The following is a 24,006-nucleotide window of genomic DNA, read 5'->3' as shown; positions in this document are numbered from 1 at the left end:
TTTTTGTGCGGTGTGTGTGTGTGTGTGTGTGTGTGTGTGTGTGTGTGTGTGTGTGTGTGTGTGTGTGTGTGTGTGTGTGTGTACTGGCTGAAGATCAGGCCAATCTAGGCTGTCAGGTGAGACTGTTTGCCTGGGCTTTGCTGCAACCAGGAGAGCGAGATATGGAATCAACATGAGACCCCACCGGATGTGCCACCCAGGCTTCTGAGCGGGGGACAGCTCTGTGAACATCGGTCATTCACACACAACTTTCATTTGTTTGTCAAACCTTTATGTCACCTATTTAATATTTTTAATCAACTCGCTTTTTTTTCCCCCTCTTAAACAAATGTGTTGTAAAGGGAATAATCAAATCCATATCATAAGCCAGTATGCTCTGCCATAAATTGAAAGCAGACGTGTATGTAAATACAATGAAAATAGAGTTAGTAAGTCATTAAACTCTGTCTAGGTCCTCTTGTCAAAGATACAAGCTGGAAGTTTGCTTACTTCTCAGTAACACAGGTAAATTAGAAAGTGTTAGACGATTCCACTGTTTAAGACACACCAGCACGCCCACTGAAATGTTTCTGTATAATTTAATCAAAAAGATCAAAAAAGGTAATTGCAAAGAAAATAACTTCATCACTCTAAGAGTCACATTCATTTAACACTACGCCTGTATCACCTAAAATCATCTCACATTTTGGGGAAATACAGGTGCAGTTTGCAGAGTCCTGCTCTGGGTGCTGTGGGAGACGGGACATTTCCATCCCAGCTCCGTCGGACGCTGAAGTCATTACCTTGCGCATGTTCCTTGACCTCCTGAAGTTTCAGCAGCCTCATATTTCAAATGTGAGTCATAAACTCACCCAAACCTCAGAAGGTGGTGGGAAATCGTGTTCTATATTTAGCAAAGGATCTGACATCAAGTAAACATTTAATTAGGATTTGTTGTTGTTATTTGAACCCTTTACAATGTCAAAACCAATGAGGATGGGGTTCTCGGGGAAAACTTCACAAGGGCCACATCTTTGCCCAGAAGGAAATGTGGGTGATCGCATCCCGGGACAACAGTGGGGAAGCAAGAATAAGATGCATGGTAAAGGAAGGTGTGTGGCCGGGGGGACGTTCACATCTGAGGCTCACGGGCGTGTGAAAACAGAGTAACAGGATCCTCTTCCTCAAGAACGGAATTATGAATTCAGGGAGACAAAGTCTCCCTTTCATTGAATAAAAACTATGATGCGAAATAGCGGGTGCTTTGTTTCTCCAGCTCCGGGAAGTACACGGTGTCAGTCATGGAGCGTTAGCAACACCTTAATAAAGCTTCCGAGCCAAGTGATCAGGATGAAGACAAAGGTCCCAATTCCGAGTGTGCATCGCTACGTGCGTCCTTTCTCCTGTGGTTTCATCCTCAATGTCATCAGGCTTCCTAAGACCAATTCCCTTAAATGTGTACAGAGACCATCATTATCACCTTTTAGATACACATTCGAACGCTTCTGTCTGTGGACTTGAAGGTTTACGGGGAAAAGAATTAACTATCCGAAGCCATACAACACGGCTAGGATAAAAGCGAGTGGTGGCTTATTACTTGCATCTGTTCTTAATCACCTAACATGTAAACAAAGTCAAAGAAGGATGACTTTTTTTCCTTCCTTTTACGCTTTTCTCATCGTAAGCCGTGGCTAGATCTAAGTCCTTCTGTTGAGGACGCATTTTCCCTCCTCCTTCCTGCTGTAGCAGTTTACAAGCAGCAGGTTGCAAATGAAGTGCTAGTCTCAGTTTTTAAACCCAAATGTAATGTGTAGCTTTACGAATCCCTGACGGGATGAAAAGCCAATTTAGGGAAATCGCTGAACGAGCCTTGACGTTAACGTGTCCAAAGCTGAAGTCTGATCATCGTCAGCTCAGCTCCCCGGCCCCCCGATTTAGGAAGCTCTGCGGTAGCAGCCACTCCTGGGGGATCGTGAACCCCTCTCTTTCTCCCCTAACCCACATCCAATCAGTGAGGAAGTTCTTTTGGCTTTAGCTTCAAAACACTTAAGCCCACGTTCACTCATCACCACCATCGTCGTTGCAGACACCCCTGTCCCTTACTCTGAACATGACGATGCCCTTCTAACTGGTTTTAGCCAGAGAGAGTCTAAAAAGAAGTCAGACCATGTCACTCCTTTGCTTTAGCACTCCCTGTGTACTCAAGAATTTAATCTTGTCCAAAAAGAGGTCTGGGCTCCTGGGACGTCATTTTCGTTTGCCTGGGGTTCTAGGCAAACAGTAACAAAATGATTTAGGATGAGCTTTGGGTCACATGGTATCTGTGGACCTGCAGACTGAGATCACCCATGTGGGCAATCAATGAATCAATCAATCATGCATGTGATGGAGCCCCAGTAGAAACTCTGAACGCTGTGGATCGGGGAGCTTCCCTGGTTGGCAACGCTCTGTATCGTCACACATTGACACCAGGAAAGTAACGATGCCCTGGCCCCACGGGGAAAGTGTAACAGAAGCTCCACGTCACCTACTTCTGTCCACACCCCAGGCACTTCTCTTAGCTGATGTCACTCTGTATCCTTCTCTGTAATAAACTGTAACTATGAATTTCATAGCTTTCAGTGAATTCTGTGAGTCATTCTAGCAAATGACCAAACCTTAGGTGATATGGGAACCCCTGAACTTGCAACTGATGTCAGAAGTGAGAAAGGTCTTGGGGACTGTTCCTTCAAACCGTGTAGTCGTCCAACTACGCAGCCCCCAGTGGCTCCCGTCTGACTAAGACTAAAAGCCAAATTCTTTACAAGGTCCATCAAGCCCCACGTGGCCTGACCCCGTCGCATCCCCACCTCTATCATGCATTGCTTCCCCCTCACGTTTTCTGCTCCAGTCTCGCCGGCCTCCTGGCTCTATTTTATGCTCTGCTTTCCAGATACATACACTTCCCCCTAGGCACCTTCTCCCATCCTCCTACTTCTGGCTGGAATGCTCTTCCTCCAGATTGCTACATGGCTCACTCTCACCTCTTTCAGGTCTTTATTCATACATCACTGACTTAGCAAACCTGGTCCTGCTCACTCTATTTAAAACTGCACCCCGGGCTTCCCTGGTGGCGCAGTGGTTGAGAGTCCGCCTGCCGATGCAGGGGACACGGGTTTGTGCCCCGGTCCGGGAAGATCCCACATGCCGCGGAGCAGCTGGGCCCGTGAGCCATGGCCGCTGAGCCTGCGCGTCCGGAGCCTGTGCTCCGCAACGGGAGAGGCCACGACAGTGAGAGGCCCGCGTACCGCAAAAAAACAAACAAACAAAAAACTGCACCCCTCCTTTGACATTTTCTATTGAACACCTTTATTTTTCACTGTGGGACTTACACATTCTAACATCTGTTGTACTTTTTCTTAATGTTTGTTAGAGTCTGTATCGCCTCTCCTCTACAGAGTAAGTTTCATAACAACAGAACACATGTACGTTTTATTTATTGCTACATACATAGTGCTTGGAACCACACCAGGCTCTCAGGGTACACTCAGGGAATGTGATGAAAGAAGGCATGATTCATTTTTTTACTAGTCCTTTACTAGAATTCTGAGGTACTGTCATATATAAAGTGGTCACATACACTAGTGGGCCGTCACCTACGAAAAGATGGTCGCACCACGCAAAAAGCCAACAGGTATACAAAAACTGCCCCACATCACTAACCATCAGGGAAATCAAAACCACAATGAAATATCACCTCATACCTGTTAGAATGGCTACTGTGAACAAGACAAGAGATAACAAGGGATGGTGAGGACATAGAGAAAAGGAATCCTTGTGCACTGTTGGTGAGAATGTAAATTGGTGCAGCCACTACGAAAAATGGTATGGAGGTTCTTCAAAAAATTAAAAACAGAACTGCCAAAAGATCCAGCAATTCCACTTCTGGGTATATATCCAAAGGAAATGAAATCACGATCTCAAGAGATATCTGCAACCCCATGTTCACTGCAGCATTACTTACAATAGCCGAGACATAGAAATAACCTTAGAGTCCATTGATAGATGAATGGATAAAGAAAATGTAGTGTGTGTGTATATACACAGACACTGGAATACTATTAAGTCATAAAAAAAAAAGAAGACAATCCTGTCATTCGTGACAACATGGATGGAACCTGAGGGCATTATGCTAAGTGAAGTAAGTCAGACAAAGAAAGACAAACACTGTATGATCTCACTGACATGTGGAATCTGAAAAAAGCCAAACTCATAGAAACAGCGAGTAGAAAGGTGGTTTCCAGGGGTTGCAGGAGGAGGAAAAGGGGAGATGTTGGTCTAAGGGTACAGACTTCAAGCTGGAAGATGAGTAAGTTCTGGGCATCTAATGTACAGAATGGTGACTATAAGTAAAAATACTGTATTGTAGGGCTTCCCTGGTGGCGCTAGTGGTTGAGAGTCCGCCTGCCAATGCAGGGGACTCAGGTTCGTGCCCCGTTCTGGGAGGATCCCACGTGCCGCGGAGTGGCTGGGCCTGTGAGCCATGGCCGCTGGGCCTGCGCGTCCGGAGTCTGTGCTCCGCAATGGGAGAGGCCACAACAGTGAGAGGCCCGCGTACCGCAAAAAAATAAATAAATAAAAATTAAAAAAAAATACTGTATTGTATACCTGAAAGTTACGAAGAGAGTAGATCTTAAATGTTTCTCACCACAAAAAAAGGTAATTACATGAGGTGATGAAGGTGTTAACTAACCTTATTGTGGTGATCATTTTGCAATACATACATGTATCAAACCATCACCTTGTACACCTTAAACTTAAAGGATGTTCTGTATCATTTATACCTCAATAAAGCTGGAAAAATAAATAAATTTCAAAAATGCACCTTAAATTTTTTTTTAAAGATGGCCACAAGACAGGAGGCATTGGTGAGTGTCTAATTTCTTTTTCCGAAGGTCACAAGAAAGTCATCCTTTCCTTTAAGGACTTCATATGCTAGAACCAACCACAGAAGCTCAAAGGTAAGAGGGGACCTAGCTAAGCTTCTTATGATGGCCTTGTCTTGTCTGTGTTCACACCCACACACCTAGCACAGTGTCTGGCAGAGAACAGAGGGGCAGTAATGAAAGATCTTTAAAGATGATGATTAAAGAGGTTACTCTGTAGAGTGAAAAGGGGAGTCTCCCTTCTGATTTCACACACGCCTCCACTCAGGCAATATTTATAATACAATTATAAATGAAAATTTATAAATAAAAAATCTAAAATTATTTTTTAGATGGATGCTAATGAAGAATGAATGGCCATATAAATGGCACAACTGTAGTTTCTGTTTTCTTTCAAGAGAAGAGAATTTCACTTCCTCTGAGCTAGGCTGTGTGGGATCTAACGCATTTGTATTTAAATTTCTCTATTCAACATAGTAGGAAGCGCCAAGTACATTTTATTTGTTAATTTGCTTTCAATCCTTTAGTAAGAATGAATATATGCTCTACAAAATATTTAGAAGTGAGGGATTACTAAGTAGCTTAGAATCAAGAAGACAAATAGAGAATATCCAAAGGTTTATATGAGAATAATGGTCCTTTTACAGTACACTCATCTACAGTTTTCTTCTCCAATGAAAAGTTATTTCACCAGTTAGACTTGTTTTTAGAGTGATATACACAAGACACAGATGATTTCTTTTCCAAGACTGTTCAGATGTCTTTACATCCAAAAAAAGCCTTTTTCACCAATTTGTGCACTCCATTTAAGGAAAAGAATTTGTATATGTAATGTCAATTTTCACATATTCTTGGCAAACCTAAAAGTTTCTCTTAATACGATGTCAAAAGCACGAGAGGGACATTCTCTGGCTGGTAAAGAGAGGCACCCGTGTGTGGTAATTATTCACCACTTTCTGCCAAATGTCACCTGAGCTGCCCTCAGCCCTGCAGGTGCTAAACCGAAGGTAGTCATTTAAATCGGTCAGGAGGTAGGACAGAACCTGACACTGAAGCAAGCAGTGAACTGGGCAGCCAGCTGTGAAATTCACAGGGAAACTTACTGGACACCTGCCACCATGCTTTAAACAGTAACGTTTCAAGAACAGTTCCATGGCGGATGTTGCCGCAGTTAAAACTTCATGTCAACTGGACATTTCCATGAAAATATCAGAGACCCTGCCAATCTGATGAGCTTCACTGAAGCCTCAAGGCATTCCAAGTGGAAAGAAAGAAACAAACGAAAAAAACTAGGAAAAACTCAAATAAAATAAGCAATGTGTCTCTTCCCCCATCCCTCCCCCCAGATAAGCTAATTGTTCTTTATCTCCAGGGGCAATAAGTGGCAATTAATTGTGCAACTGCACTTTATTAAAAAGATTATATTTCAACTATGGAATTCTTCAAGGAAAAAACAGAGGTATGGTCAGAATTGTCTATATTGGGGAAGAGAGGGAGAAACAGCGCCTAGAAGACTCTAATGACCTTTGATCATGATACTGCCGCCCAGGAGAGATGAACAATTCTGACTGTAGGTGCCTGCACTCCAAACAAAAAGAACAAATAGGAGGTTCCAGAATTAAAGTAAACTAAGATAATTTATACATGAGTGCTGGTTATGCAGTATGCCTTCTCTTCCTTAGCTCTGGAGAGTTCACTCAGAACTAGGCTAACCTAGTAGAGTGGTGATAGTCAGCCTTCTAAGAAATCTATAGGGTTTGGAAGTAAGAAGAGCTGAGTGTGTTCCTGAATCCACCATTTACTTACTGGTCTCATGCCTTTGGATCAGTCACACAGACACCCAAGTCTCCCCTTAGGATGAGCACAATAATATCCCCTGGTTTATATGACGAGCAAATGGCTTAAATGAGACAGTGCATGTAAAATGCTTAGTACAGCAACTTTTGTATAGTAAGGGCTCAATAAATATCAGTATTTATTTTCAATGGTTGATATGCTTGCTAGAGCAGAGTTTTTCACCTGGATAACTGGACCTGATAATTCTTTGTTGTGGGGCTTGTTTGTGCAGCACACATTGTGACAACTAAAAATGTCTCCAGACTTTGCCAAATGTCCCTTAGGTGCAAAATCACCCCTGGTTGAGAACCACTGTTCTGCATCTCAGCACCGTTATGAGTGATATTATTAATTACAGTCAAATAGCTGCTTCACCCTAGTTGCTTTCAGAAATTATTAAATACTGTATTGGACACATTCTGTTAGTTTTTTTTTTAAACCTCACATCCCTTCTGATGGTGTCAGTAACCTCTTCCTGCTTTGGGAGAACCACGCCCATTCTATCTGTACCCTGTGTGCTTTCCATAAAGTCCTCAGTGCAGTTCCTGACACATAGTGAATGGAATGGTCAATGTATGGTAAGAATCTATCTCTCTTCTATTGGCTGACGGTGTGAGAAGACCTCAAAGCTCCTGGAAGCCCCGTGTGGAGCAGAGTGAAGCCACCTAGAAGAAACAAGACTATGAGATAAAACCTAGGGTCCTCATTTTGTCTGTGAATCAACCCAACCCTGAAGCCATCTCTGCTCCCTGGACTTTGGGTTCTGAAGGCCAACAAATTTCTTCTCTGCTTGTGTCAGTTTGTGTTGACACAACTGCCTACTACCTGCCAGGCATTATGCCAGGTGTTTGTATATGTACCTTTATTTAGTCTTCATGGCCATCTGAGAGACATAAATTATATCCATTTTACAGGTGGCCAATGGAAGCTCAGAGAGTTAGGTCATTCACTCAAGGTCCCACAGCCAGTATGTGATTGACTATAATTTCATTTTGTTTTCTCCACCTCCCAGCCCAGCTTATCACGCGTGCCCCATTGTCAATCTTGGTGCGGCGAAATGGGCCATTCAGTAGGAATAACACTTAGCTCCAAGTTTAACAGAGGCTTTGCCTAGACAGCGCAGAACTTTGCCCAAGGTCTTAGGAAGATTCTCTGCATTCTAGAGGGGAAACGTTGTGATGTTTTTGCAGACGCGTGCTGGATATGTGAAAACTATCTGCCTAGAGAGACTTAACTCCTGTTCATCTATCAACGTGAGACAGGGAGAAAATTATCTTAGTTAATATGACACTGCCTTATTTTGAACACATCCAAAAATAGCCAAGGGAAAGGATTATCTTCACTAATAAAGTGAGGCAGATGTGAAACCTTCACACTTGGGGGAACATGAATGATCTTATATCCTGAGCACCTTGATGGTAACTATAAAAATTCATCTTTGAGTTTCAGGCAAAATATAAAATAGTATTGATTATCTTGCATTTAACACTGTCTGGATCCTGCAAACCCAGTCCTGTTCCAAAAGTTATTATGATAAAACCTCAAAGAGACTATTAAGAGAAGCCCAGCACCTTCTGGGTCATCTATATGCATTGCTGCTTTTACCTAAGACCACCCCAGAAGGAAGTTATTACTTAAATAAACTTACAAGGGAAGTTAAACACTTTGTCCGTGGCCAACAGCTAATAAAGAATAGCGATCAGGACCTAGGGTCTCTCTGACTCCCAAATCAGTGCTCCTTACACTACGAACCGCACTGTTTGAGAAATGAGCGAGGTCCTAAGAATACATTCCCGATACTTGTCCTTTCGATTGTTCGTTCAGTCTCAGGTTTGCACCAGCCCCATAAAGCATGACCACTGAACAAGAATGCTGCTCAAAATCAATAAATATTCTAAGTCCCTACCATATCTGAGGCACAACACTGTGTGGTATGGGTTGTACGTACTACAATCGTCTAACCACTGGAGTTCTTGGACAAAATAGCCAAAAGTCAGACCATAAAGAGACCAAAGTCATGAACCAAAAAGCTCCTTCATTTCCCGAGTCAGCACTTTATGGCTTTTGGTCAAAGAGGAATATTTCTGAACTTCATGTCCCCAATACAGCCTTACTTTTCTTCTACCGTTTCTTTCACTTGAGGTCCTTCAATATCTCCCCACATCCACATCTGCTACCTCTATCCTATTATTTACAAAATATGAACACGATTATACACAAACACCTACTTAAAAATCTATATGGTTCGCTATCACACTTGGGGGAAATATCAAAATCTTTAAAATAATCTCCTAGATCCTTAGCAGTTCTACTAAATGTCAATATGAAAAAGTTAAAACTTTTGCAAGCTATGAGCAGTATTAAAACCTGGAAGGTCGAGATAATTTTTAAACAGTTTCAAGTAGGGCTTCCCTGGTGGCGCAGTGGTTGGGAGTCCGCCTGCCGATGCAGGGGACACGGGTTCGTGCCCCGATCCAGGAAGATCCCACATGCCGCGGAGCGGCTGGGCCCGTGAGCCATGGCCGCTGAGCCTGAGCGTCCGGAGCCTGTGCTCCGCCACGGGAGAGGCCACAACAGTGAGAGGCCTGCGTACCGCAAAAAAAAAAAAAAGTTTCAAATAGTCATGAGATACTACAAAGGTTTACTAAATTTTTAGCCTTTGGAAGTGACAATAAAAAGCCATACATACCCATTTCCTATTATTATTTCCTATAAATAGAGTGCATCAAAGAAAAGCTGAAAAATACGAATGTTGGAATAAATGCTGCCCCAAATGGGCCCCAAACATCTTGATCAATGCAGAATTCTTCTGCACATCAATATGAAATAAGAGGTGTACAGTCAATAGAAAAGTCTATTTTCTATGATAAAACAGCTTTCATAACCAGGTTTCACTGGTTACAGTCAATACATAAATAATTTCTGAGGGAATTCCCTGGCGGTCCATTGGTTAGGACTCCGCACTTTCACAGCCGAGGGCATGGTTCAATCCCTGGTCAGGGAACTAAGATCCCACAAGCCACGCGGCGTGGCCAATAATAATAATTATTATTATTTCTGAGACCGAAGCAGGGAAATATACCCACCTTCCCAAACAAATTCTTAATTTTCTATCAAGATTTTCCTATAAGGATAATAAGTAAGTAATTCTGACATAAGGAGGATGCTGCACTAAAGATTAAAGTTTTATTTGCTAACTTGAGAACCTTTGTGTCTCTGGGAGATTCACCAATGCGTTTATACCATTTCCATTTCCAGGGACTTAAAATTTAAATAGACCAAAGAAGAGCAGTGTGGAAAAGAAGAATTTAAACACTTTCTAGGATAGTTGTAAGAGCATCAAATTGATCATATTTCTGAAAAGTGAATTTTAAATAATTGGGCTTTGTTTATAATGGAGTGAACAGCTGATGTGAGTGGAGCATTACATGACGTGAACCTGGGGAAAAAAATGTAGAAAAACAGTCATGAAACTCACCTCCCTGCCTCAAAAGTGAACCAAGCAGCATCTCGTCCATACCGCCGCAGGGCGCTTAGCGGCCAAGAGATGAGTTTGACTCTGGGATTCTGGACGTCCCAAAGACAGATGTGCTCATATGTAATCTGCAAGGCACATTCGCCATGTACATCTAAGTTAGGAGATGGCATCAAATACACATTGAATCTCTCTGGGAGAAAAACAAAAGGTTAGTCTAAAATCCCCAGGAATAAAACATCAAAGACATTGTAGGAACAAAGAGGCATTTCAAAGTAATTCAAGCTCTTATTCTAGGTTTTGGTTGAATATTCAGGAAGATAAACCTTTCTCATAAATTAACAGTTCCAGTAAATGATTTTTTTAAATGAAGACCATATTAAATAACATAATAATGATACAGTCTGGTTGTCAACATACATGCAACACTATTCACGTGAGCAAAGATCTTTTTAGAATTTTTTAATTTGCATAATAAAAATTTGTATGCCAGTAAAAGACTAAAGCAATGAAACCATTAAAAACAATTTTTTTCTTGCCAAGTACATGTTAATTACACCCACACTTTTGTGTTCACAAAAGATGCAGGTGCAAAATAATTGTTGCATGGTTTAATGATATTAAAATTATATTGATCAATTTATAATTTTCATAACTAAAGGAACACAACTCTACCCCAAATTATTTAAATAAACTAATACTAACTAACACTATGCACTTAACTGACCAACAGTTTGGAAAAATTCCAGTGGATCTATTTGAACTAGTTTTAACAAAGAGCTCTCTTTAGCCAAATACCGGAAAGAAATATTCATTTGCTTATTTGGAGGACTGTTAACATTTAACCAAGATTACTCTGAATAAACTACCTGGCTTATTATTGCAACTGAATTTCCATCCCCTCAGATACAGTCATGGTATTTTTATTACATTCCTAGAAAATTCATTAATTTAGGAAGCTATAGAGTCAAAATTTTAAGTGAAATATGAACAGAAATATTATTACTATAGCAAACACGCTTTTATCTATCCATTGTTATGGTAGATTGCCTACATCTGAGAAAATAGTGTGGCACTAATAATATCACTGGTATTCTAAATTAATTGTTTTATAATAAGGAAGTCATTAGAATTTCCATAGACTTCAGTTTAGTAAATAGGAGTGTCAAGATTGTCTTCACAAATGTATTCAAGCATCTATTCTTCAAGTTTTCTAAGTTACTTCAAACTCCCAGTAACCAAATATTTACTGCTTTCTAATAACTATTATTTTAAGAGTATATTCTAGTGGAGCAAATTTCTCCCTGGAGAGTGCTGAAACAAGTAAGAAAGACTGTCATCATCAAGCAAAAAGTAAGAGAGACCATCACCAATTTCTTTGCTTGGAAGTTCTTCCATATAAACTACCTTATCCAAGAAAAACAGCAAAAGTGGTAAGAGTGACTACTTTAGTTACAATTACTTGAAGTCACACAATTAATCTTGTAAAGTGCCTTAAAAGACAGAGCTGAGTTTAATTATAATCCCTAGTAGTTATATACCAGAGGTGTTCTTATTCCCATTTGACAGAAGAGGAAACTGCGGCACAGAAAATTGGTACCAGAAAGTAACTCCTAGGCACAGGCAATCCTTGAATTCAGTTTGGAGCACTATCTGAATATAGCTTTGCAAATATAAAACGTGAAAAATAAGTGCTGATCTGAGCCCTCTAAAAAATAATCAAAACCTGTCATGCTTTCCTCTTTATGTTTGGCTTCATGTGCATTTGTCGGTGAGGCACTACAGGTGCCGTGCAGTCCAAGAGCATCCTGAGTTAGTGAACTATGGAGGGAGGAGCTTGGGGCTTGGTTGTATGACCCTGGTAAAGGACTTAATTAAGCTCTCTGCCGCTCAATTTCCCAGTCTGCAAAGAGGCTCCTCTGAATCAGCTAGCACTTCTAAGACTTTGTCAATAACACTTCCCTGGAGATGGATTCTGGCAGATACGAGGCTTCCAAAATAGTCGCCGACCGTAAATGTGTCATGAAGACATAGTTCCAATTGGAGAAAGGGCATTTTTTCACTAACAACTGGAGTGTGAATCCATGGAAAGGGTCAGTACAATTCCACCTCTGCCATGTTCGTAATCAAGCCAGGTGACCCACGGCCTCTTTGGTTGTGATATATCCTCATAGATCAAGTCAACAGGCTAAGAGTAGAACTATGGGATCCCATCTATCCCATCACAAGGCCCAGTTATTTGGAGCCAAAGAAATGATTCCTCACCTCCAAGCTCATACTGCAAACCAACATTGATTCTGTTGAAGTGTTCATGAATATTTCAGTCATTATTATTTATAATGACGTATTCCCAGGTTGAGTGTTGAGCTTAAAGAGCTGGCTCAATTGTTAGAGCTAAAAAAATATACCACAGATTTAGGTGGGTTTAAACTTGATGAAACATTCATGAAGTCTGGATGCTATTAAAAACACTGGAAAGTGTTCGATAAAAATTTTAAGTGAAAAAAGCAAGACAAGAACCCATTGCATTGTCAAATCTGTACACTATAAATATAGGCTCAAAAGTATAGTCTGGAATCAAACAGTAGTTATTGGAATTGGAGCAAGATCTTTAGCTCTTTTAAGCTTCAATTTCCTCATCTGTAAAATGGAGAAGTAATCGTACTTATATCATGGGGCTGCCAGGAAAGTTAAACGGTCCAACGCATCTTCCGCACAAAACTGACACACACACAGCAGGTTCCCCATAACTTCTATCTGATATTATTAATGTAGATACATTCCCATTATACGTTGAAAACATGTTAAGAAAAGAAACACACTGAAATGTCTGCTCAGGTTTTAGGTGAAATAAAAGGTTATTTTTACTTCTTTCTTCATACATTTTTATACCTTTAAAAATTTTACATCATGAAGATGTCCCATGTTTCATTACATGGGGACAAAAACAGTTTTAGAAAAGAGCAAAGGAGAGAATTCTCTTTACGTACCACTCTGTTCTCTCTCAACCCCCGTAGCCAGTAAGTCAGGCTCTCCAAGGCTGATGTCATTGATTCGCGTCCCTACACACTCCATCTGGAGAACTTTGCACCATTCATCAGCCTCAAGATCTGCGGAAATGTCCAGAGGTTAACATGTATGCCCAGCGCCCGCTGAGAAACGAAAAGCCAAAGCCCTCCCTGCCTCCGACAAACCTGATTCACAGGCAAAGGTCTTGGAGGTATCATCATTGAAATAAATCACTATGGCGTGCTTCTTGGTGCTTTTTGGCAACCGAGCTACGTTCTTCACGTTGTTGAGTTCTGTAACCTGAAAAATGAACGATGGTGAGTATGAGGATGCTCCGGAAAGAAAGCTTCCCATCAGCACCATCAAACTGAGTGGAGGCACAGAAGGCAGAAGGCGCGTCCCAGGCGAACACAGCCCGACAGAAGAGTGTGTATTCGAAAGCGATGAATTATTTCTGTGTCATCCTCAGTGCCTAGCAAGGAAGGTTAACAAACTACCTCCCCTTTTTAGATTTTTTTCTTTTGAAGCCTATTAAGAGGCACAGGCTCAAAGCTTCGTAGACGTAGACGCTTGTTTTATGTTTTTAGTTTTTTATCCACCCCTGTCAAAGACTCTGCCTTCTCCATTGTCATCCTGTTTATCTCCATCAATGCGGACAGACTTTCAAATACCCCGTCTCTTCAGAGTACTCCCAGTGCAAGCATCTTAAACACAGGAAGGAAGGAAGGAAGAGACCCCGAGGAAGAGAAGGCAAAGGTGGTCTGGTTCATAACGAGATGATCTCACCCTTTGATAATCAGAGATAGAGTCTCAGGATTCTCAAAGATGCCCCTCTACTCAGGGTTGAAGTCATATATTCCAACACAGAGAGCTGGTAGGTGAGGTGTTGCTCCAGTCTCTCTGACTTACTCCTGGCTTCTCCATGGTTATGGGGCCACTGCCTTAGGGTCTGAAATTACTGCATGGTAATCACCTTCCTAACAGTAGGGGAAAGCTTTCCCCACTAGCCATTCTCCTCACCTCCCTCTCTCCCTCTAACTCTTTTATGAACCGTTTCCCTCCCACAAGGGGTATTGGCTCATTGTGTTTCCAAAATGCCATCTCTCATTCAGTTACATCCAGATCCCCTGCTGCACTCCAGGGCTGTGATCATTGAGTCCTGCAGGAGAGAAGGTTTAGGTGGCTTGGGGCAGAGTATTTACAAGATAAATAACCCTTTCACACTAACTTAGTCTATCTCTTCTGTGTTATACAAAAGAATGTGTCTCCCATCAGTCTTTGCCATCAGTAATGTCATGCCATGTCTCCCATCTGCTACTCTAAATTCAATAAATGCTTGGCTCAGGAAGTAGGTGAGGAGAGAAGCAAATACTCTCCATGCACATCCTAACCTGATGATTTCAGTTCCCTGCTTCTTAACCTCCACTGGCTCTCTTTATAGGATAGTGCAAATTTCTTAGCATGAAATATCACAACAGTTGCTATGGACCAAATGTTTGTGGCCCTCCCAAATTCATAGGTTGAAAGCCTACCTCTAAGGGGATGGTATTAAGAGGTGGAGCCTTTGGGGTGATTAGGTCGTGAGGGTGGAGCCCTTGTGAATGGGATTAGTGCTCTTAGAAAAGAGGCCCCAGAGAGCTCCCTTGTCCCTTCTGCCATGTGAGGACACAGCAAGAAGTCGCCTTCTAGAAACCAGAAAGTGAGTTCTCACCAGACACTGCATCTGCCTGTGATTGACCTTGGACTTCCCAGCCTCCAGAATCGTGAGAAATACATGTCTGTTGTTTATCAGCTACCCAATTTATAGTATTTTTGTTGTAGTAATCCAAACAGATAACACTGTTTCCCAAAAGCTGCAAACTCTTTAGTGGCTAAACACTACCTATCTCATTCCCCAACTGCACCAAGTCTCTCAGAGTTTACCAGATGCAACTGTTTATTTTTTTGCTTATTTCTGTGCTGATACCACAATATAAGCCACTAACATCTTGCCATAACTGCTTACTGGTCTCTCCACTTCTATCCTAACCCCATTCATTCACTGTAAACACAGCATCCAGATGATCTTTTCTTTCTTTCTTTTTTTTTTTTAATGTTTTCTTTTGAAAACCCTAGTCAGCTTTGGGAAGGAAGTAGCTTTGGCAGAAGCAAAGATATTTTGGTGAAACAGGAAAAAGGAGGCTTAACATGAACAGAGGCGCTCGGACAAGTGAGGGTTAAGGGGCACAGATGAGTTTTTTTAAAACGCAGTTCTGACTCCAGCGTTTCTGGGCATAAAACAGAACATTTCAATGACTTTCCTTTTGCACTTGCAACAAAAGCCCAAATCCTTAGAATGATTATGAAAGCCCCCTGCGGTCCTCCTTACAGCTCTCACCAGGCTCCTCTCTGACACCTTCCCGAGCATCCTATGTCCCAGCCACACTGGCCTTTATTCAGTTCCCAGGAGGCACCATGATTCTCCCGGCACAGAGCCTTCCCCATGGTCTCCTTACTTCACTCCCACTCGCCCGGCTGGTCTTAGTTTAAATCTCATTTACCTGCAGAGCCCCAATGGACAACCCCCCAGCCCCCATCAAATCAACGTCTCAAGGTTCTACGATCCAATGACATCTTTGCCCTCACAGACCTCTTATGGCTACACGGGTTACGGTTCAGCGCCTGTCTTAGAATAAAAGTTCCATAGGGCAGAAACGGTGTATTTTTTGCTCACCACTTTGCCCCCTGAATCTAACCCAGAGCCTGTCACATAGCGAGAATTCAATGAATGTAGGTGGACTTGAACAAAGGACCAAACTCACCCACAAATTCACGTGTATGATGCTTCTCCACGGTGAATGCCTCTCTCTCCTGTCTCTTCTCTCCAGGGAAATTTCACTTTTCCTTCAAGGTTCACTTCCTCTGGGAAAGTTGCCCTGACCTCAGTGTGAATTCATTGTTCCCTCTCTCTGTTCCCATGTCTGCTGCATGAAGCTGTATTCTATTATCTGTTGTTGTAATTAATCCATTTAGCTCTGCAGCTCCCAGCTAGACATGAGTCACCTATCAGTGACTTACTGATGAGCTGAATCAATGAAAAACAATCATTTGAGAGTCAACATTTATTGAGCCTACACCCTACATTTATGCACACTCTGCTTAATATTTTTATATAGGACATCTCATTTGATCTTCATAAAAATCCTATGACTGATATTATTATCAGTATTTTCCAGATGAAGAAACTGGGGATGAGAAAGGTTAAACTCATCTACCCAAGTCCACAGCTAAAAGATGGCACAAATGAGTTGCAGATGAGGCAAACTGACCCCAAAGCTTCCGCTCTTCACCGTCCGAAACACTAATAATGACTAACTCTGCAAAAGTTCAGCAGAGAGAATCTTTAACTCCGAAAGTCATCTCCTACTGGAGGACCTCTTTCTTTTCATGGGGGTAGGTTTTATTCTAACCCTCTACTGAGATATTATATAAGAGTAGTCCACCCTAGCCTCAAACTCAGCAATGTCATTTCATTAAACATCCACCAAGGGCAAAGAGGAAGGCATAAGTCACCTGAAAGGGTCAGGAAGTGCAGGGAGAGCTGCATGAGTCCAAACACAATCACCCATTTTGGAAACTGGTTTAGATAATAAGAAACCCCACACCCCTCTCAGGGTGAACGTTTAAGTAGCAAAGAAGCGGGTAGGGTTACGTTTTATGTGTGGAAGGACCATCAGGTTCTGAAGCAACAGTTTCTGTCCCCAACTCAGGACTACATCTCAGTGAGCACGTGTACACACACACACACACACACACACACAAATGTATGCTCGCGTGCACACCTTGCTTCCAAAAGAATTGCAATCTGCTCGAATTCATAATAGAATCTTCCTCAAAACACATGCTACAGTGACAATTATGAGAATTAACATTTTCAGGTATATTTATAAGTCACACAAAAACTTCTATGAGACATTTATTTCCACCATCACTTCATTTTGTAAATGAGAAAAACGAGGCAGGACGTACTTTTTTAATATCCCTTTCCCAAAGAAATAACTGGCCCCTAAATAATTACTTTTGAAGTAAAGAGAGATTTTGATAAGGTCTCAGATTCTCATTTAATATGAGCAGTATCTTAAACAGGGGCGACAACAGTGTAACTGACCATCAAAAATGACTCTGGGATCCTCAGCACTGTCTCAAAGAGGATGAGCTTTCGGGACCACTTGCATGTAATAACTTGAGTTCAACTTCAGTATGCATTTATTGTCTTTTCCTTATGCCTCAGATCACCCAGAAGTTCTTTCTTGCCAAGTTCAAAACTTTTTAAGGAAAACGCCCTCCTGGGTTTCATAGATTACATTTACAGTTTTCTAGATTTTATTTTTCTTCCACAGTGCAGGAGAATAGACACACCCTAAACTTTACATGAATTATGCTCTTTGTGTAGAGATTCACAGATAAAATGTAAAAATTTCTTCAAGCTGTAACAGCATCAAGGAGGGAACCACTTAAGCACAATTGCAGGAGAACAACATTCCCTCTTCAAGAATCTTCCTTGCATCCATTCATTCATCAAAATGTTTAATTCATTGTTTATTTACTATTCATTTACTCATTCATTCATTTATTTATTTGTAAAATTTACTCTGTGTCAAGTACTGTTCTATTCACTTCATGCACAAAGATACGGAAGCTTTGTGCATTGTTAGTGGTAATGCAAAATGATGCAGCTGCTATGGAAAAGAGTATGGAGGTTCCTCAAGAAATTAAACTACCGTGTGGTCCAGCAATCCCACTTTTGGGTATATACTCAAAGGAAATTCAAAGGACCTCAAAGGGATATTTACACTCCTGTGTTTAATGAAATATTATCTACAACACCCAAGATATGGAAACAACCTAAATGTCCATTGATAGATGAATAAAGAAAATGTGGTATATACCTAGAACGGGATATTATTCAGTCTTAAAAATATTATTTTCTTTCCCTTGTACTTCTTTTTAACTGTTAATTCCTGTTCGTGGCAAACAATACCCGTTTCTATTGATGGTAGTAAGAAAATGTTCTTTTACAGTGAATTTATTTAAACAAAGAAGTGATATGATTTCAAGCAAAAAATTAAGTAAAGAAGAGTAGAGGTGATACTGTGACCACAAAGTTACGAATAAATGACAAATGACTAAAAATTAGGAAAAACACCATCAATCTACTACTCCTAATCTAATACTACTATTATGAAACTGACTTTCATTTCATTTTCTACTGAATCAACAGTCCAGGTGACAACCAATTGACCTAAAGGTCATAGAGTCACCCGGAACAATTCTCATTTGCTTCCAGAGGCATGACAGTAAATTTCAATAGAAACTTGGTAGAGATTTGGTGCCCACTTGATACCTCAAAGGTCACCCATCTGAATAGGACCATTTGTTTTCTTTTTGCCTTTTTTGTCCATTTCACAATTGCATGTCCTGAGAGACAACAAAGCATTTCAAGCCTCATGACCAAAATCTGAAATATGTCTGAGAATTATGATTTAAAGATCAAAAGAACACTTCCCAAGAGAGGTCTAACATGAGATCCAGTTACAAATTTTCATTGCTAACAGACGGTTTTGATAGGAAGCAGAAAACAAAAAGAAGTCAAATTGTGTGATTAAAAATGGTATATACATAGAGTTTAAATATTTTGACCTACCCTTTTATATAATCTTCACGCTAAGGGAACAGCTGACCAAGTTAGACAATCAAAATAACTTCTGTTTATCTTCTGGGCTGCTACCTGTCTGGTTAGTCTTTCAAATTATTCTGTGGCCTCTCAATCTCTAACCTTCCTTTTCTTTTTCCAGGATATATTTAAGCATCCTGACTCCAGAGATTTTTCTCTTGAAATGGAGCTAAAATCTGCCAAAGAAGACCAGAGACATCCATATGGCTTACTGAAAATGTCAATACTAGGACCTTTGAAATGCTCGATTTTCTCTTGAAATTGGGTGTTTACTTTCAAAAGCCCAGGCTAGCTCTAGGCTTAATCTGATTTAATACATCCTGGGCCAATTCAATCCTTGGACTGATTCAAAATTCATGGAAGGGGCTTCCCTGGTGGCGCAGTGGTTGAGAGTCCGCCTGCCGATGCAGGGGACACAGGTTCTTGCCCTGGTCCGGGAAGATGCCACGGAGTGGCTAGGCCCGTGAGCCATGGTCGCTGAGCCTACATGTCCAGAGCCTGTGCTCCACAACAGGAGAGGCCACAACAGTGAGAGGCCCACGTACGGCAAAAAAAAAAAAAAAAAATTCATGGAAGACAGTGGCTCCTTGAAAATTCTGCTGGTAAGAGATAATGAACACTAAATAGGAGCTTCCCTGATACATAAAATATGTTTATGAGCACAGAGGATGGAAAGATTAAGTAAAGATAAGACTTGGCGAAAATGATTCTCTCTTTAGAATCTGGAAGTATTTCCAATCAGACCAAAGGCAAATTCTGTACCTCACAGCAACCTTCACTGTCTAGATTGAATTATTTGTTCAAAATCATCCATCACCTCCTGGCCCTTGTGACTCTTTACTGAGTTTGGACTTGGTCACGCAACTTGCTTTGGCCAACAGAATGTGAGCTGATGTGCTCAAGAAGATGCTTTAAATGTGCATGTAAGTCAGTTCCACTCTCCTTGAGCTTCAGCCCTCCACTACAATAACAATATCCCCCTCCTCCTTCCTGGATCTCTGAATGCAGGACAGATGGACTGCAACTGAGTCACATTAATCCAGCTATGCTCAATACACCCCACCCAACCCAGATCCCTCAGGCGACAAGGGCAGAAGATAAAGATGAGCTGCTATAAGCTACTGAGATTATGGAACTGTTGCCATAGCAGAAGTTGGCTAATACACCCTCTGTTTGATGTCCTTTTGGCCAAGAATTTTCATAGAGTTTTTCTCTCAAATCCCACTGTATAACAATATTGCTTCTAGTACAAAGGAGACCAGATTTCCTACTCAGATACATAATAATCCACTAGAACATCGGTTATCATTTTTAATTTAGTAGTTGAATCATTCGTTTTGTTTTTTTTTTTTTATAAATTTATTTATTTATTTATTTTTGGCTGTGTTGGGTCTTCGTTTCTGTGCGAGGGCTTTCTCTAGTTGTGGCAAGTGGGGGCCACTCTTCATCGCGGTGCGCGGGACTCTCACTGTCGCGGCCTCTCTTGTTGCAGAGCACAGGCTCCAGACGCGCAGGCTCAGTAGTTGTGGCTCACGGGCCCAGTCGCTCCGCGGCACGTGGGATCCTCCCAGACCAGGGCTCGAACCCGTGTCCCCTGCATTGGCAGGCAGATTCTCAACCACTGCGCCACCAGGGAAGCCCCCGAATCATTCGGTTTTAAAATTTTTTTTCAAAGAAAATCTTACAGTGTCACCATTATATATAAGTAGAATTAGTCTAACTACATGAGGAAAATGAATCCCACCCTCTACTCCCCAGTTATAAACCCACGTCTCAAGAATGAAGCCTCCATCAATCACTCCACAACTCACTTCAACCAACCACAGAATGCTGAATGGCTACAACGTAATACTAAATTCTCAGGATGATATAACGTCCTCGGTACTATTATTAAAGCCATTACAAGGATGAATAGTGAGAATCAGAGAAGTAACTTAATTATGATTTCTCAGGTAGAATGGAAGGGTCGAGCCACACTCAAAGCTAGAACTTCTGGCTTCTATAGATGGATGCTATTTCTAGCAGTACACGCCATAGGGTGTGCTCCTTAAAAAATACTATAAGTGAATGAATGAATAAGTGACTGGCTGAATAAATGAGCAAATGAATAAAACTAAAGTTGCAAACAGTTTTGGAAACAATTAAAAGTTATTTCTGCAAGTTGTAAATCATATCTTGAGAGAGGAAAAAAAAAAAAGATATGCAAATCTTAATTCCTAAGGAAAAATAAAGTACTTGTCAACTCAAAAGAAGACACTCTGAACTAAACTCATCTTTCCTACTTAGACCTTAAAATGCTGAAGAAACTCAGCTTTTCAAAAACCACTTGCTTTTATGTGGGTACACCTGGCACCATGGTTTGCATCCCAAGCTACTGCTCTAGTGAAATTCTGCTTGGGACAAGCAAGGAATCCAAATATCAGGTCCTGTGGATCAAGCACATACAGTAAAAGACAGAAATTTCAAGACCACAGTCCAGTGAATCTTGACACATGTACACACCTGGGCAGCCACCAATGTTCTGATTGACACAGAAAACATTTCAGTTAATATCACCACTTCCTGGGTCAGTACTGACCATAGATAAAACCACTACTGTTACCTCCATCACCACTGGTTAGTTATGCCTTTTAGAAAACTTTATATAAATGGAATCATATCACATGTATTTTTCTGTGTTTGGATTCTTTCACCCAATATCATGTCTATGAGATTCATCCATGCTCGGTGTTATTTGGCATCATGTGAATAAGCTGTTACCCAACCACCTTTCAGAGAGTTGTCTTAGCATCCACTGAAGACTCATCTGCATCAAAATACTATTCTTTTTAATCCAACTGGTTTGTCAACCTAAGTCCATATATCTATGAGTGCCAGAGTCAAGATAAATATTGACCAAGGATGCTTTTACTGTTCCCACCTGCATACTGCTTTTTATTAAAGTAATCTGGAAACACAGGTCATGAATATTACTGGAATCACTCTGATTACTCATTTATTTCAAAAATGTGGACTACTGCATTTAATCAGGTGAGCAAGTTTACGTAGAATTTACTGCATGTTTAGTTGATAGGGGTGCCCACCATACACCCTTTATGCATTTGGACAGCCTCATCCTCAGTTTTTTTTTTTTTCCCAGACATCACAGGATATTTTATTCATATTGGAAAAATCATGTCATCTTTCAGCAAATGTCCTTGACTTACTGCATTTTTTTTTAACATCTTTATTGGGGTATAATTGCTTTACAATGGTGTGTTAGTTTCTGCTTTATAACAAAGTGAATCAGTTATACATATACATATGTTCCCATATCTCTTCCCTCTTGCGTCTCCCTCCCTCCCACCCTCCCTATCCCACCCCTCCAGGAGGTCACAAAGCACCGAGCCGGTATCCCTGTGCCATGTGGCAGCTTCCCACTGGCTATCTACCTTACGTTTGTTAGTATATATATGTCCATGTCTCTCTCTCGCCCTATCACAGCTCACCCTTCCCCCTCCCCATATCCTCAAGTCCGTTCTCCAGTAGGTCTGTGTCTTTATTCCTGTCTTACCCCTAGGTTCTTCATAACTTTTTTTTTTCTTAAATTCCATATATATGTGTTAGCATACGGTATTTGTCTTTCTCTTTCTGACTTACTTCACTCTGTATGACAGACTCTAGGTCTATCCACCTCATTACAAATAGCTCAATTTCATTTCTTTTTATGGCTGAGTAATATTCCATTGTATATATGTGCCACATCTTCTTTATCCATTCATCCGACGATGGGCACTTAGGTTGTTTCCATCTCCGGGCTATTGTAAATAGAGCTGCAATGAACATTTTGGTACATGATCATCCTCAGTTTTTAATTTAGATTTGTCAATAGGTGAGCTGGTGTACACAACTGGGTAGCTTACTCAAGAAGGGAACCAAGCCATTTGGGACCTGATCCCATCATCAGTCTCTTTACAGGCATTCCAGAAGGACTCACAACTGCAAGTTCTAACTGTAGTTACTTCGAATCTGAAGAAAATCATGCACAGGTGAATGTGGTGGTCCATTTAGTTTACACTTCTAGAGCCTGTTGAGAAGGGATGTTGGCGATTCTTTGTTTCTCAAAGCTTTTGGTGGCATTTGCAGACCACCTTATGTGGGGCTTCCAATCTTCCCCTTGCACTGAAGCATCCTCCCTTCAACAGAGACTCCAGGCAGATGGAGAGGGCGGTCCAACTCGCCTTTTCTGAGCCAGTGCAGAAAATGACAGAAGGCTACCTTGTTGGTGGTGTGCTTTTTTGGCTCTAGCGTGTGATTACATTGGATGGCACTGCCTGAAAATCAGTCTGAACAAACTTTGATTCACTCTTCTCAAGATAGAGCCCGACCACGTGTATTCCTCCCACACACTCTGTGCTCCTCTAAGAGACATGGATCTCTTTCCAATAGCTGGAGGAAATAAAAAGCTGCACACTGAAGTCTCCACCTAGCTCCCACTTATCTACTGGACAGTTCTTTGGGACTTTCAGAATGTTCCTCCAAATACTTCTCTGCACACACAGCCTATTGTGACGCTAGAGGTCATTATACTGAAGAGACACAACTCTACTGAAACAAAGGCAGTGCACAACTTACTGTTTTCCTTATCTTAAAAGCCCAACTGAAATCCCTCTCATTTCTGTGGTCTCTTCAGTCCCGCCAAGCAAGAACACTTGGGCTTGCTCTTCCTTTCCCTGGAGACACTCTTCCTCTATAGGAAGAGGCCTCACTCCTGCCTTCTTCAGCGACTCACACAACATCTTCTCCTGATGACTGTATTTTAAATTGTAGGGGCTTCCCTGGTGGCGCAGTGGTTAAGAATCTTCCTGCCAATGCAGGGGACACGGGTTCGAGCCCCGGTCCGGGAAGATCCCACATGCTGCGGAGCAACTAAGCCCGTGCGCCACAACTACTGAGCCCGCGTGCCACAACTACCGAAGCCCGCACGCCTAGAGCCCGTGATCCACAACAAGAGAAGCCACCGCAATGAGAAGCCTGCACGCAGCAACGAAGACCCAACGCAACCAAAAATAAATAAATAAATAAATAAA

The 24,006-nt window shown here is 41.4% G+C and overlaps 1 protein-coding gene across 1 annotated transcript in view; it reads right to left on the bottom strand.

Annotated features, from left to right (window-relative positions):
* Positions 1-24,006, bottom strand: part of DOK5 (docking protein 5) — a 139,926-nt gene that overhangs the window by 28,747 nt on the left and 87,173 nt on the right. Inside the window, exons 3-5 of the mRNA XM_007457606.1 lie at positions 13,410-13,524; positions 13,206-13,325; positions 10,219-10,408 (exon numbers count right to left, since the gene is read on the bottom strand). Coding sequence (XP_007457668.1) covers positions 10,219-10,408; positions 13,206-13,325; positions 13,410-13,524 — 425 coding nt within the window. The remainder of the gene's footprint in view (positions 1-10,218; positions 10,409-13,205; positions 13,326-13,409; positions 13,525-24,006) is intronic.

The sequence above is a fragment of the Lipotes vexillifer genome, unplaced genomic scaffold, assembly GCF_000442215.2.
Source record: "Lipotes vexillifer unplaced genomic scaffold, Lipotes_vexillifer_v1.1 scaffold1186, whole genome shotgun sequence".
Classification (NCBI taxonomy): Eukaryota; Metazoa; Chordata; class Mammalia; order Artiodactyla; family Lipotidae; genus Lipotes; species Lipotes vexillifer.
Note: the sequence above shows the minus strand (reverse complement) of the source record. Positions and strands in the feature narration are given on the sequence as shown.